Source organism: Panicum virgatum, chromosome 3K, assembly GCF_016808335.1.
Source record: "Panicum virgatum strain AP13 chromosome 3K, P.virgatum_v5, whole genome shotgun sequence".
In the NCBI taxonomy this organism is placed as follows: Eukaryota; Viridiplantae; Streptophyta; class Magnoliopsida; order Poales; family Poaceae; genus Panicum; species Panicum virgatum.
Window position 1 is genome coordinate 50,319,663 of NC_053138.1, and position 16,166 is coordinate 50,335,828.

Consider the following 16,166-nt stretch of genomic DNA (forward strand, 5'->3'; position numbering starts at 1 on the left):
TATATTACTTGTTATATATGGAAGTCGTTACCACATCGACCTCTCCGCAAATCGGAGAGAATGCGTTTGGAATGGGCGGAAACATCGGCCTCGTCGACTTGTCTAGTGGACTGAAGGATAGATAAATGAACACTCAGCTTTGGGTGCTAGGTCCCTACAGCATGTTGGGATAATGGGGTCGCCTTCCAGGTCGTCGTCTGACTTGGTCACATATATAGCAATCAGCTGTTGCGATCTGGACTCCAGATACCGTTCCCACCAGCCGTGCCGATCGTGTGGTGTGGGCGCTGGAGGTTGTGGGCATCTATAAACTGTGAATGAAGACCATAACTCCTCCGCACAGCTAGGAAGATCGCATTCTAACGCTCCTCATGCCGTCCCAAGCAGTAGCATTAGGAACTCTACTGTCGCTCGTAGCGCTGAGGCTCATCACCACGAGCACCGCCGAAGCGCAGCTTCCGCCGTCAACAGGTGGTGGCGGCGCCGAGGAATGCATAAGGAGATGTGGCAGCGTAGACATCCCCTACCCGTTTGGCTTCGGGCCAGACCACTGTGCATTGTCCCAGGCCTACATGCTCACCTGCAACGACACTGGGAACGGCACCTTCGTACCCTTCGGTTGGAAAACGGTCCAAGTCCTGGACATCTCCCTAGAGCGTGGGCACATCCGGGTAATGAACTTCATCTCTTTCTACTGCTACGACGCAACATCTCAGGGCATGGATTACAGCCGGTGGCACTGGGACCTGACCAACTCGGTGTACGCGCTGTCCAACGACAACAAGTTCGTCGTCATCGGGTGCCGGACGCTGGCCTTCATCGGCAACGTGAAGGACATGGGCAAGAAGTACATGACAGGCTGCGCGGCCATGTGCCCGATCGACGGCAACCAGACGCTCACGGACATGTCCTGCTCCGGGATGGGCTGCTGCCAGGCTCCGATCCCGCCAGGCCTGCAGTACTACGAGGTGTTTTTCGACGACCGCTGGAACACGTCTGCCATCCACGGCTTGAGCCCCTGCAGCTACGCGGTGCTCATGGAGTCGTCCAACCTCACCTTCTCGGAAACCTATGTGACCTCGCCGGAGTTCAACACGACGTACGGCGGGCGAGCGCCCATGGTTCTTGACTGGTTCATCCCTAACAAAAATTGCCAAGTCGCTCGCACAGATCCTGGGTACGCGTGTGTCAGCAGCAACAGCGAGTGCGTTGACACAGCCAGCGGACAAGGCTACATCTGCAACTGCAAACGAGGCTTCCGGGGCAATCCCTACGTCAAAGGCTCTGATGGATGCCAAGGTGTGTCTCGCTCCCATCTCATCTCGGATATATATGATCCCTTCTCGGTACCAAGCCAGCTATCTCGACGCCACCTGCTACCTAGTACAAACATGATATATATATATATATATATATAGGAAAATTTCTTTCTACACTATATATATAATTCCATTTTTTTCAATTTAGCAAAAACCTCTATGTGTTATTTCTAGGATCGCAGCAACATTTATTTCATATTTTGCTCGCAGACATAAATGAGTGCGACGATCCAGTCAAGTACGGCTGCCACGGATCCTGCGCCAACGCACCGGGAACGTTCAAATGTTTTTGCCCCAGGGGTACCCGAGGAAATGCGTCGGCTGGACCATGCCAGAAAGAGTCGTTACCCAAGGGGGTACGGCTCGGTATTGGTAAGCCAAGCAAGCTCCTACAATAATTATTGCTCAATTTCAACTCAAATCGTACTAGTGTTTTGAGAGGTTTGTTCGTTCCTATTATTGGGAGGTAATTTGTGGTACCTTGCCGTACCTGTTGTGCAAAATTTTTCAACTCAAATCGTAATAGTGTTCAACTCGAATTGTAGTCAGTCAACCTAATCAAATAATGGTTTAAGTGGTAAAGTTAGAGGAGAGGTAGGCAAACTAGACTCCCCGGGATGGTCCTTGTGTCCCCCAGGGTCTGGAACCGCCCGAGGTCTTCCTCCAATCACGTCCTAGGCTGCCGTGGGCTCCACCCCGCCGTCCACTCCCAGTTTGATGGGACATGGCATGGGGGCTGGTCTCCCCGAGCCGGCTTTTGCATCAGAGCATGTATTATGGCCGGCGCGGAGCGGGCGGAATCCGACGTGGGAGCAGGTGAGAGAAGAAAGTCGGCGACTCGCGATACGCCCGCTCGGACCGGCGACAACGCGCTCAGCGAGTTGTTATTGGCTCAGCCGCCTGCAACGCATTAAATAGAAGCGGGTCCGCAACCTACGCACTCAACGTTACCGCTCGCTGCCGGCGAAATCTTAAGCCATGCTCTCATCTGTAAGCACGACTTCTCCATAATCATGATGATATTTTTACGGAAAGCCACGCTGCACTTGGCCCCCATGTCGTGGTGCTAGTGCGATGTAGTAAAGGCTCATGCTGCATCATCCCCGCAGTGTGGTAAAAACTCCTTTCACCCGGCTGTTCCTTCTCAGCGAAGGAAACCCTCCGCCTCGTGGTGACGTGTCATCTAGGCGTTGGGCCTCCACAGGTGTGACCTTTATACCGGGTCTAGCTCCGGCCTGTTAGTCACTTCAACTAGCTGTACCATTGCAACCAAGCCCCGGGATTGCGTCTTTGTCTAGGGTTAGATGATATACCCTCTTTCCCGTAACACTGACACCGGTTGTCTAAGATAACACTTTTTAGATATAGGAACATTTCAATATTCCAGCCTCTACATCACAGTGTGAAATATCCAGCCATTATTAGAAATGGAGAACCATGTATGGAGGAAAAACGATAAATTTAGTAAACAATTTATTATAAACGAAGTCTATTACTAAACTACCACCCATTTTTTGCGAAGATCTTTATAGCCATAGACTCCAAAACTCGACAATTCTCTGATATAATACTTTGTCCTCTTTTTGAAGCAAAGCCCAAAATTTTGTCCAGCATGTCGCCCTGAAAAGGATCGGCAAACAAGATCGTGGGTTCATTTTTCAAAAACAATATTGTTTTTACTTACCATATGGCCTAGCAAACAGCACTTACACCTGTAAGTATTAAATCTTGTTCCTTCCACCTAATCGCTTGAAACCAAGTCCCAAACATATGAATGACATTGTTAGATTTTTGTGGACCAAAGGTGATGTGAATTATTCTCCAAATTAATCTAGCCATATGACACTAAAAAAAGAGATGTTGTATAGTTTCATTATTACTACAATGGCAATATTTCTCGTTCCCGTGCCAATTTCGTCTGAATAAATTATCTTTGGTTAGAATAACTCCTCGGCAAAGGAACCATAAGGGGAGTTTTAGTTTCCACAAAGATTTTTGCTTAGATGTTATCTCGTCTGTGATAACACTGTTTCCCCCTTAATTACCTTAGATGTTTTGCCTGGGGTTTGTTATCTTGAAATATGTTGGTTTTAAATATACCATTTCTGCAGGGATTTTTGCTGGTATTTTTTCTTGCCTGGTTGTCTTTCTTGCAATGGAAGTTGTTCTCCATCGGCGTAGCATCAAAAGGCAAGCTCTGCACAAGCAAAGCAACCAATATTTTCAGCAACACGGAGGCCAGCTGCTCTCGCAAATGTTGAGAGTAGAAGGCAATGACAATGCGATCATCTTCTACGAGAGAGAAGACATCGTGAAGGCGACGGCGAACTTCGACAAGGCCAACATCATAGGAGAAGGGGCGCAAGGCACCGTTTATAAGGCGACCCTTTACGTTGATGGTATTGCGACCACCGTGGCCGTGAAGCGATGCAAGGAGATCGACGAGAACAGGAAGACGGAGTTCCTGCAGGAGCTGGTCATCCTTTGCCGCGTTAGCCACCCCAACATCGTCAAGCTTCTCGGCTGCTGCCTGCAGCTGGAGGCGCCTGTGCTCGTGTACGAGTTCGCCCGGAACGGGACCCTGCAGCATCTGCTGCACGGGAGGCCCAGGCGGCACCCCGCCGTGAGCCTTGCGACCAGGCTCAGGATCGCCGTGGAGTCTTCCAGGGCCCTAGCGCACCTGCACAATCCACCGCACCAGATCCTCCACGGCGACGTGAAGCCGGCCAACATCCTCCTCGGCGACGGCTGCGTCGTCAAGGTGTCCGACTTCGGCTGCTCAACGATAGATGACAGCACACAGGTGGTGCCCAAGGGCACCATGGGCTACCTGGACCCGGAGTTTCTCTACGACTTCCAGCTCACCAAGTTGAACGACGTTTACAGCTTTGGGGTGCTGCTCATAGAGCTTCTGACGGGCAAGAAACCACTGGTCAAGGAGCGGAAGAACCTGACGGCAATGCTTCACGAGTCTCTGGGGAATGGCACCCTTGATGAACTACTGGATACGGACATAGTCGGCGAAGGCAGCATGAGGGTGATCCATCAAGCTGTGGAGTTGGCGAGCCGATGCATAGCGATTCCCGGTGAAACAAGGCCCACGATGCAGCAGGTGGCGGAGGAGCTCTGGCGGCTATCAGAGCAAGTGCCGGAACGAGCACCGCCACCAGAGGACCTGGAAGGCCGTGGCTTCATGGACACGGTGACAGCATTGTCATACGGTTATACTACCGGCGAGAGTGAAACCACCGGATTTTATGGACTTGAAAGCAACGCTGCTCTGAGCATAGAATATGCTAGGTGAAAATTGCTTGGACATCGAGGTTGTTCTACATTTATTTTGTGTTCACATGACGACAATACATACCTCTCCCTTTTCCCTAGTCCCTACCGAATGGAAACAGTGAATGCTGTCATGTAAAACTTAATCAAGGCCAAACAATCGGATCTGTATAATTGTGGATGAATTGTCGTCTTTAATTCTTTCTTCATATATAGAAAGTAACATTGTAGGCTCGTAGCCTAGCATAAGTTGCGACCGCTTAGATTAAAGATCATACATGATGAAACTGTTTGGACTCCCACTTGATGGTTAGAAATTCCAATTTTCTCTCCATTTCATTAATAAGAGATTTGCCTGTTGCTCCAGCGGTCTTGAGTTGACTAGGTCAGTTAGTTGACCGGACAAGTGGCATTCTGATTCGAACAAGCCATTGTAAGTACTCATGCTCAAATTCAGAAATACAGAACAGCTAGGGAGTAGTAGTAATGCAGTACAGAGTACAGAGGCTCTGCCTCGAGCTCCATGGGTTTTGGAAACTAAAGTCCTCGTCGATGACAGAGCGTTGAAGTTCCCGTCACCATCATATCATCAAGTTATCAACGGGGAACGAAACTGAAGGTACATGGCAACCAAAGCAGCAAGAAGAACCGATGAATTAGTAAGAGCCAGCGAACAAAAGCACAAGCGGTTGGTAGAAAGCTCTAACTGTAATCAGAAGTTGGTAGCTGCCTTATACCCAGCCCAACTATACGCACAAGCTAGGTGCAGGGTGCTCCTATTGACCGACGATGGTATCGGCTAAGCCCTTATTCACTGTTCCTGTTGTCTCCTATCCCAACTGACTATTACACAAGGAACGGCAGAGTAGACACGCTGACAGTTCATATATCGCTCTTGGTCACGACATCATTTTTATGTGTACTCAGTTTCATCTTTTTTCAGGACTATGATATGTCTTGTGCGCCTTTCGGTACTACACTCCTATTGTTGCTTTGCAGACTCTCGTGCTAATTCATGTAATGTATACTACAAGTGTCCTGGACTACAAAAAGATCTATGCACGAGAGGCTAGAGGGTAGTGCTTATTTATAGTGGTGTGTGTTGTTTTTCAGACAACGGAAAAATGGTTCCCTCTTTTTGCCGCTCTTCTAAATGGTAATAGAAATTGAATAATAGAAATTGGAGGCTCGTTTATCTGCTAGGTACTTCTAATAGGTAATAGAATCGGATCAAGGTTGGTAATCGTTATCGAGCCTCGAATTTTTTCACAAACCAAAACCGATGTGGTGTATGTGGCTGTAAGTCATAAAAGATGATGGAATGAAATGCGTTACACGGTTAGTGGTGAATGAATGGAACATAGGGTGGTTGCTTGGGCTGTCACCACCACTATGTAGGAAAAGGCCTATAGTGACGGGCGTCATCTTCCTATGGTGACGGACATCGCACCCATCACTCCTACATCGTCACTGTTTAGAACAGAAGGGTGACGGGTGTTTGCCCGTCACCTAACACTATGTAAGAAACGACCTATAGTGACGTGCACAAAAGTGACATGCCGTTGTTGCCCGTCACCTCACAAGTAGAGGTGATGGGCTTTATCTCCGCGCATCACCCTCGGACCAGTCTGAGCCTCGCGAGGCCTCGGCAGATACGTGGCCCGTCACCTTTGAGATAGGATAGGTGACGGGTATTAACAACGCCTGTCACCTAGACGGCAGGTGACGGTCCACATTCTTTGATCGTCACCTATATTACATTCAATGGTGACGGGTCATGACTGAAGCTGTGAAGGTGACAGTCCACATTCTTTGACCGTCACCTAGATTACATCCAATGGTGACGGGCCGTGACTGAAGCTGCGAAGGTGACGGCGTTTACGTAGCCCGTCACCGCGTCTTGTGATGCGCTTAACCTATTCTTCTTGAAAGGTGACGCATTACGCGTATAGTTCGTCACTTATGTGTATGCGTCATCTTATCAGTGGCCACGAGAACTTAGCCATTTTTTGTTGGACACGCACGTCGCCGCAGTTCTAAGAAAACGATGAAAATTGCGAGGTAACACTGCTGAGAATCGCCCTATTCAAAGGTCGATGGGTTCAAGGGTCACAGGGAGTGACACGTAACAAGAATGGGTTTGTCAGCGTTGATCTTCGTAATGTTGGGTACAACACACAACCCTTCATTTTGGAAAAAGATGTGATGCAAGTGTTTTATGTGCCTGATACAGTTAGGACGATGCGGCATATTGTCCTTCCTGGCAAGAGAAGGATCGTTGGAGTGCATAATGCGGTGGATGAGGAGGAGTTTAATTAATTTGATGAAATCCCTCCTTTTGCAATTTGTGAGCTCCCCCGCCTAAATGCCAATGACAAGACCCCGTACCTGCGGACCGATCACAACGAAAAAATCCGTGTGAGGTCAAATTCAGGCCGTGGACGTGGGCGTGGATGTGGACGTGGACGTGGACGCAAAGAAACCTAGTGTAACATGGTCAAATTCTGAATTTTGATGTAATGAAAGTGCAACTGCAATGTACAACAGTCTGAATTTTCTTTCTGGAAGTGTAAGTGCAACAGCAATGTACATCACTCTGAATTGCTTTTTGTAAGTTCAAGTGCAAGTGCATTACCCGTCACCTATCAGTCATAGGTGACGGGCGACAGCTGTGTGGCCAGTCACCTAAGAATAAATGGTGACGGGTCCAAAACAAAGCCCGTCACCTGAGACATAGGTGACGGGCCACACTGAAAACAATCTTCAGGTGCCGCACAGAAAGGTGACGGGCTACATTACTTGCCCGTCAGCTGAGTCAAGTTCGAACTGGACTTAAAGACACCCCCCTTAGCCATAATTCTTCACGGCTTCCATTTCAAACCCTAGATTGCCTCCGCCTCCTCCGGTAGCGCCGCCCTCTTGGCCGTCGCGCAGGCCCACCTCCTCTCCTCCTCCGGTCGCACCGCCCTCTTCGCCGTCGCGCAGGCTCACATCCTTGCATCCTCGGGTCGCACCGCCCTCTTCGCCGTCGCGCCTCCTCATTGCGGCCCCCGACGCCCGCCCTCGCCCTCGCCCAGGCAAGAGCCAGAGGCCAGCCGCCGCCAGCAATCAAGATCCAGAGCTGGGCGCGCTGTCGCCTAGGCAAGATCTAGAGCCCAGCCATCGCTAGCGGGCAAGATCCAGAGCTGGTCACGAGTCGCGCCCGTCCTCGTCTTCAGGCAAAATTGTTCTTGCTGTCATATATTTGCTTGGAATTGCTTGGATTTGCTGTCTATTTCTGCTGTTCGAAATATCAGTCTGAATTGCTTGGATTTGCTGTCTACTTTTGCAATTAGAGGCAAATGATGATATGGGAATAGTGAATATCTTATTGCCATCTTTGCCATAGAAAATTGAGAGATTGAGAGATTCATACTTGCCGTGAATAGGTCAGCCTCGAACGGCATGAAGCAGATGCTATGAACACTCGCTGGTGTGTGACATCTGCTTTTGCCCTTTGAGGCTGAGCTGTTCATGGATTCTGGAGAGTGAATCAGTCATTGCCACCTCTGACAAATAAATTTTGAGAGATTGAGTTGTTGCCATGAACAGGTCAGCCTCGAAGGGTATGAAGCAGATGCCATGAACACTCGCTGGTGTGTGACATCTGCTTCTGCCTTTCGAGGCTGAGGTCTTCATGGATAGTTAGTTAATCCAAACATATCTCTCCCACTTCTGATGCCTTTCTATGTTATATTTTTGATAGTTGACATGCAAGTGCTGCTGATCTTTTATGTCTAAGGTCAATTTTTTGTATTATTCGATCATTTTGATTTTATTGAATCTTTCTGCAAATGATGATGTGGTAGATTTGCTGCCTATTTAATTGGATCATCATGGTTGATTTTTCTGCCTATTTTTGCAGGATCAGTGGAAGCAGCCATGTCGAAAACTAGATCCTCCGATTCAAATGCACAACTTGACCAAGTGCCGAATCTTCAACCCGAAGTGTCTGCACAAACAACTTTGTTGATTGAGCTAGCACAGGGGATTGTGCAACCCGGGGACAAGGAATGCCACACGATGCCAGTGCAGGATAGGTATGTCGTGGTCAAGATTGATTTTGTCCACCAGAACGCTAAGGATATCGCTCTGCCCATCGCACTGCCAGAAGCCGACATTTATACTTTGGGGGATGCCGTTACCATGCGGATCCAATGGATGAAAAGTTGTATTCTCATCCCCCCATTGGTCGGTCGACAACTAGTGGTGCCCCAAAGCGGCCACGCACCCCAACACCTGATCCTGAAAAAGTGAAGAAGGATGCCGCGGCATGCGATGACCCTCCCCCTACACCAAAGAAAAAGAGACCAGCCACCCCAAAGAAAAAGGAAAGGGGTAAGGCAGAACCCAAGCCACCAGCACAGAAAGCAACAGAATCAAAGGGTAAGGTGGCACCCAAGGAACCAGCTGCAAAGAATGTATGGACCTCTACTCACTCCAAGTTTGAGATGGGCAAGCCAATGTTGTCAGAGCTGGATCTGTCCACTGCAGGGGTGAATACCAAGGGACTGCACAAGCACTACATGACCCATGCCAACGATGATGATACATCAATCGTGAGTCATTACAAGGCTGAGGACTTGCACAGTGGGTCTAGTTATTTCTCCATTTCTTGGTTTGATCTGTACGACGTCTTCAACCTCGATGCCTTGGACATCTCCCACATCCGTTGCTTGACACTGTGAGTATATATAGCACAAAAGATTGTTCACTATCATTCTTATTACTTCGTAATGATAAACCCTATGTCAGTTTTCTGAAAACTAATGTATTTGTATGTAGGCAATTGGCCAGAGAATCAAAGAAATATCAGCTTGGAGTTGAATTCATTGACCCCCAGGATTTCTCTGCCAGTGTGATCAATTCGGATCCGCAGCACGTACAGTCTGCCATCACAAAGGTCTTGGGCTCCTCACCATGTTGTGTGATTACCGAGCACCACACAGGCTCCCACTATTTCCTAGTCGTCATCTGTCCGAAGTGGGAAATAGTGTGGTACATGGACTCCTTAAGACCACGTGGCGACGATGGCATCACTCTGGGACAACGAGACTTCACCAGCATCAGGGCGGTTATTGATAGGTATATCTCTGAGTTACCACATTCGCAATCTTCTCATTTGGAGCCTGTCACCTATTTAATCTGCAGCTAATGACATCCATAACGCCTAATGCAGTGCTTTCTCCACCTTTCGAGCCGAGCACTATCTTCCAAAAACCAAGTTGACGCACGTGACCGATTTTCCGGTATATCTCTAACCTCCTGCGTACTAAGTTTTCATGATTTCACTAAATAATATATTTGTCCTAACAGTATATATCATCTTGGGCAGTGCATGCAGCAAGGACCTAAAAATAAATGCAGGTTCTATGTTGCATACCACATGATCCGCCTTACTACAAGTTTCAAAACCCTTAAAGGATCAAAATTAAGCCTTTGTCAAATATATCTCTGACCGCTGGCTGCATCGATCAACACATATATATTTGTCATACAAGCACTCATCATTTGACTGTCACTTTTTTGTAGGACGTGCGGGGTCATCCGGACAAGCAATTGGACAACAAGAAGCTCTTGGCTATTAGAGAAAAGCTTGCCTTCTTCTTGCTTCTAGATGTCATAAGCGACAAAGGTGACTTCCACTATCACAGCTGAATTGATAATTGTATATGTGTACAGTTGATTCTTTCATAGACGTACTCTCAATTTATGTGATTATTGTATATGTGTACTGTTAATTTGTAGTGCAGAGATACAATATATAGTTTGTCATGTACAGTTGGTGGTTGTTTCTTATGTAAGCTTTGTGAGATATCAATTGAGTTCTATTCTGTGTGTTTGCTGGATCAACAAGAAGGCTGCCAAATCCTAGCTGTGCTCTAGGATGCAGCCAGGAAACAAATTTCAGCTTGCAGGGGTTAGGTTCTAAGGTGACGAGCAACAACCAAACCCGTCGCTTCTGTATACACACCAGGTGACGGGGCCGTAAAGCACAACCCGTCACTTATCTAGAATCGTAGGTGACAGGCGTCGTGAGCAAACCGTCACATGTGTTGGACAAAGGTGACGGTCGTAGACCCCATACGGGGGGCCTGGTCACCGAGAAAGGTGACGGTGCTAAAATGAAGCCCGTCACCTTCTGAATACTGATAAGTGACGGGTATTGTTACAGGCCCGTCACCTGGAGTACACAAAGGTGACGGTCGAAGACCTCACAAGGGGGGCCTGGTCACCAAGAAAAGTGACGGTTGTCTATTGATATCCGTCACCTTTCTGACACATAGGTGACGGGCACCCTTCTGTTCTAAACAGTGACGATGTAGGAGTGACGGGCGCGATGCACGTCACCATAGGGAGATGACGCCCGTCACTATAGGCCTTTTCCTACATAGTGTAAGTGATAGAAAGGTGACGGGTATCAGTAGACAGCTGTCACGGTTTTTGGTGACCAGCCCCCCATATGAGGTCTTAGCCCATCACCTTTGTCCACTGCAGGTGACAGGCCTTTGTGAAAACCCATCACCTATGATTAAGTAGAAGGTGACAGGCTTGATTTGAGCGCTGTCACCTTTCTTGTGACCAGCCACCCCGTATGAGGTCTACGTCCATCACCTTTATCCAACATAGGTGACTGTTAGCTCACAACGCCCATAATCTATAATTAGAGATAAGTGACGGGTTGTGCTTTCTTGCGCCGTCACCTTGTGTGTATACAGAGGTGATGGGTTCGGTTATTGCCCGTCACCTTGGAATCTGACCCTCTGCATGCTCATATTTTCTTCCCGGTTGCATCCTAGAGCACAGCTAGGATTTGGCAGCCTTCTTTGTTGATCTAGCAAACACACAGAATAGAACTAAATTGTTATCTCACAAAGGTTACATTCACAAACAACCACCAACTGTACATGACAAATTATATATTATATCTCTGCACTACAAATTATAGTATCTCCACTAGAAATAATCACATGAATCGAGAGTCCATAAAAGAAAACAGTTCAGCTGCGACAATAGGGGAAGTCACCTTTGTCGCTTATGACATCTACAAGCAAGAAGGAGGCAACCCTTTCTCTAATAGCGGAGAGTTGCTTCTTGTCCAATTTATTGTCCTTATGACCCCACATGTCCTAGCAAAAAGTGACAGTCAAATGATGAGTGCTTGTAGGACACACACACACAAACATATATATATATATATATATATATATATATAGTTTTTTCTACACTCGCGTGTAGCTACTCTCATCATGAGTATACCACCGTGCATATTGTCCCATACTCATTTATCACTTTGAGCGTCTGGACCCTCAAAGAAGAAGCAGAAAACGGTTGAAAGAAAATTAACCTACGAGAAAACTGCTGAGGAGTTGGAAGAGGAGACTGCTCGATATATAAAAGAACAATTGAAGCCTAAAGTCCCCGCCAAGGGAAAAGGTACCTCTAGAACTAGGGAAAAAACTTCTCGCAAACCTAGACAACCCATCAAAACCGAAAAGCTTACCCACGGACTGTGATTGTACTCTGACAAAAGCACACAAGGTGAGAAATCAGAAGAAAAAATGTGGCAAGACCATTCCTCAGCTTGGCACACAACAAAAAGGACTCGAGCCCCTCCGGGTGTCAGGGTTGCCACTCCTACACCCGACGGACGTACAACTCCAGGCGGACCTACAGGCCGCGATATTTCTTTCTGAAACTGGATTAACGCTAGAGGAGGCAACGGGGCAAGTGGAGGCAGAAATCCCTGTCGCTCCCGTTCTTACTCCATTCTAGCATGGAAAACCTTTTGTCACTGAGGAAGAGGAGAAAAGTCTAGGCACGCAGATGTTCAATTTGCATAGATGGTACCTGCGAATGTCGAAGGACCAATGGAAAATGTTTGGAGTCAAGTATCGTGACCATGATTTCTTCCGCGGGGAGGAGGACTTCTGGGTGTACTTCGAAAATTTATATCACATTTACCATCGACAAGCCCTCGACGTCTCTATCATCACCATTTGGGTTTTGTAAGTATCACTTACCTCTACATTAATACTTTTTGTTAACAAGAACATAATTATATGTGTGCATTATAAAATTTCTATTGTATCGTTTAGACAGGAGACCCAAAGAAGCCGAAAATATGGATGGCACCATCAGATCGGCTTCATGTCTCCTTTGCTAGTCAACCAGAAAGTGCTCAACGAAAATTACAAGGAAACGTGCCAAAACATGTATGATTCGTTGACTAGGCAAAATTACAAATCCTATATATTCATACCATACAACTTTGGGTAAGCCTTGGTCAACTCAATCCTCTGTTATATTACTAAATAAATACTAAGTCGTCTAATGCATGTATGTATATATCCTATCTATATCCGCAGTTATCATTGGATTTTACTCATACTTTCCGTAGAGACCGGCAATCTTATAGTCTTTGACTCAATGATAGATGTCTCAAATGGGGGATGAATGTTACTCTACGGATCGGATCAACGCCGTGTGCGAACAGCTCGCCGGATTCATTTTGAACGAGATCTTGGATCCTAGAGGTGAGTTCTACCACGACGGTCACATCCATAGAGGACTTCCATCGACCTCCTGAGGGGACCAGTAGTTGGACTACAAACATGATTTGTACATTTGTAAATATTTTTAAACATTATGTCTTGATGTTTGTAAATTTGTAAATATATTAGTTCATCTAATTAGCTTAATTATATACTCGCATTTCACTTTTAGTTAGTTTCAAATATTCTCTGAAAACGAACACGAACGACCAATGAACATATAGTACTGTAGAGCTTGAGTGCGTTTAGCAATTATAAAAGAATAAACAGTAATAAATATAACAAACAAAACTGGATTTGGGAAAAAAAAAGAAAAAGGTCAATGGTACCGGTTGGAAAGACCAACCGGTGCCAAAGGGGCTGCCACCTTGCGTCAGCGTGGCAGCCTCTTTGGTACCGGTTGGTGTTTCCAACCGGTACCAATGGAAGCCTAAGCCACCGGTTGAAAAACCCGGTGTCTTAAGGCGAGGCTATTGGTCGCGGGGCACCGGTTGGGAAACTGGTTCCTTTGGCCCTTCTCAGCCGGTGCTGAAGGCCTGTTTTCTAGTAGTGCTCGCCCGCCTAGCAGCTAAAAACACCATAACTTTTTGATCCAAACTCCAAACGCGACATATAGATAGTCAAATAGAATGTACTCAACGAGCTCTACGCAATCACCGTGTCCATCAGTCCATTCGATTAATGGATCAAAAAAAGTTAATTTTATCTATCAATTTTACGTATTCCTATGTAGAAAGCGTATTTTGCCCTTTGTTCAATTTGGGTGTTGCAAGGCTGTTCCGCAGCAAAGCGTGGGGTACCACCTAGAAATAAAATGATAGAAAGGGAGAGCTGCCACTAAGTTGTTATGGATGACTACAAAACTCAAGACTTGGTGGTTTATTAAGTCGTTGCCCGTACTTGTTATGGAACCCGTCGTCGGTACCAGCGACTGCTCCGCTTCGTCCAAATCGGAGAGAATGCATTACGTATGGGCGGAAAGAAACGTCGTGTCTCTCGCTCGCTCGTCGTTGGCTGTCGAGTGGACTGAAAGAATGATCAAAGAACGCACAGCTGGGGTGCTGAGTCCTGAGTCCTGACAACATGCTGGGATGGAGAGACTGCAGAGCGCAGAGATGACTTGGTCCTCCAGGTCGTCGTTTGACTGTGTCACATATTAATCGGCCGGATACCGTTCCCAGCCATGAATGTCGATCGTGTGGATGGTGGAGGTTGTGGACATGTATAAGCTCTGAAAACCTTAACTCCTCCGGACAGCAAAGGTAGGAAGATCGCATTCCACCACAAACTGGCGCTCCTCGTCATGCCGTCCCAAGCAGTAGCATTATTAGTTCTACTGTCGCGGCCGTTATACTCATAATAAAGAGAGAGAGAGACAGAGAGAGAATGATAGAAAGGGAGAGCCACCACTAAGGTACAAAACTCAAAGACTTGGGGGTTTAAGTCGTTGCCGGTATATTACTTGTTATATATGGAAGTCGTTACCACATCGACCTCTCCGCAAATCGGAGAGAATGCGTTTGGAATGGGCGGAAACATCGGCCTCGTCGACTTGTCTAGTGGACTGAAGGATAGATAAATGAACACTCAGCTTTGGGTGCTAGGTCCCTACAGCATGTTGGGATAATGGGGTCGCCTTCCAGGTCGTCGTCTGACTTGGTCACATACACTACTACAAAACAAGCCTTTGTTTCTGGCCATTTGTCCCGGCAGCCTTTGGGCCCGGGATAATAGGTGGCTTTTGTCCCGGGTCCAACGGCTAGCCGGGCCAGCGGGGGGGACGGGGGCCTTTTGTCCCGGTTGGAGACACCAACCGGGACAAAATGGGAGCCTTTTGTCCCGGTTGGTGGTTCCAACCGGGACATAAGGCCCGCGTAGCCTTTTGTCCCGGTTGGAACCACCAACCGGGACAAAAGTCCCCCCTTTTGTCCCGGTTCGTGCCTCCAACCGGGACAAAAGGCCTTGCGCCCCTTATCCCCTTCCCTCTCCCCCCGCCCGAGCCATTCAGCTCACTTGTTTTCTTACTGTTCTTGGCTCGGGACAGAGGAGTTTTTGCTCATTTCTTCACCACATTTGTGAAGATCTTTGATTCCCCGTCCATCCGTCTGCTCTAAAGGTTTGGGGCTTGTTTTTCTCTTCTTCCTTGGCTTGTATAGCTCATTTCATACTTTAGAAATAGAGAAAATGTGTAGCTAGCTCATTTCTTGGACATTTATTAGCTAGCTAGATTGCATATGTAGGTGTAATTTTCTTTTAGATTTAGATGAGTATATGGATAGTAGAAATTTTTAGAATGAGTGTAGATACTTCATGTGATGTACTTGTATATATGACCATATTGTGGATAGTTGATTTTTTTATTCGTGAATGAATTAATGAAATAAGTATATTATAGAATTTTTTGTATTATGAATGGATTATTTTGACACTCTAGTGATGTATTTAATCAGGCTCACATTGAAACCATCTAGAAGCTTAAAAAATCTTTATTTCGAAACAAGTATACGTCGTTAATCTCCATCCAACGGTGATGGCACTACCTTTCAGGGATACACGATGCGCTATAAGGACGTCGCAAATCGGTTGGTCGCATCACCAGCACTTCCGATTGATAAGAAGACAGCATTTGACGCAGTCAGCATGCCGTTGTTGTACTGAGAGCATATGAACGAGCATGCTGCCTTTGCCAAGTGCTGTGCCTATTAATCGTAAATGTTGGTGCTGCGACTAGCCGATTGGTGACATCCTTGTACCGCACCGTGTCCCCCCGAAAGGCAGTGTCATCACCGCAGGGTTGAGGTTACTGACATATACATTTTCAGAAATAAAGGTTTATTTTTCTTCTAGAGGGTTTCTGGATATTGAAAAGAGTGTACTGGAACTGAAGGGTGTCAAAGTAATTAGAAGTTATAGAGATTTCTTTCAATTAATTAGAGATTTCTTGAGGATTAATGATACATTTCGTCTTTTT

At 46.8% G+C, this 16,166-nt stretch overlaps 1 protein-coding gene across 1 annotated transcript; it reads left to right on the forward strand.

Annotated features, from left to right (window-relative positions):
* Window positions 1-327: 327 nt before the first annotated feature.
* Window positions 328-4,850, forward strand: LOC120699477 (wall-associated receptor kinase 2-like). Its single transcript, XM_039983479.1, has 3 exons — window positions 328-1,299; window positions 1,530-1,691; window positions 3,431-4,850. Exons 1-3 carry the CDS (start codon window positions 372-374, stop codon window positions 4,621-4,623), a joined length of 2,283 nt encoding a protein of 760 aa, XP_039839413.1. The 5' UTR covers window positions 328-371; the 3' UTR covers window positions 4,624-4,850.
* The last annotated feature ends 11,316 nt before the right edge of the window (window positions 4,851-16,166 follow it).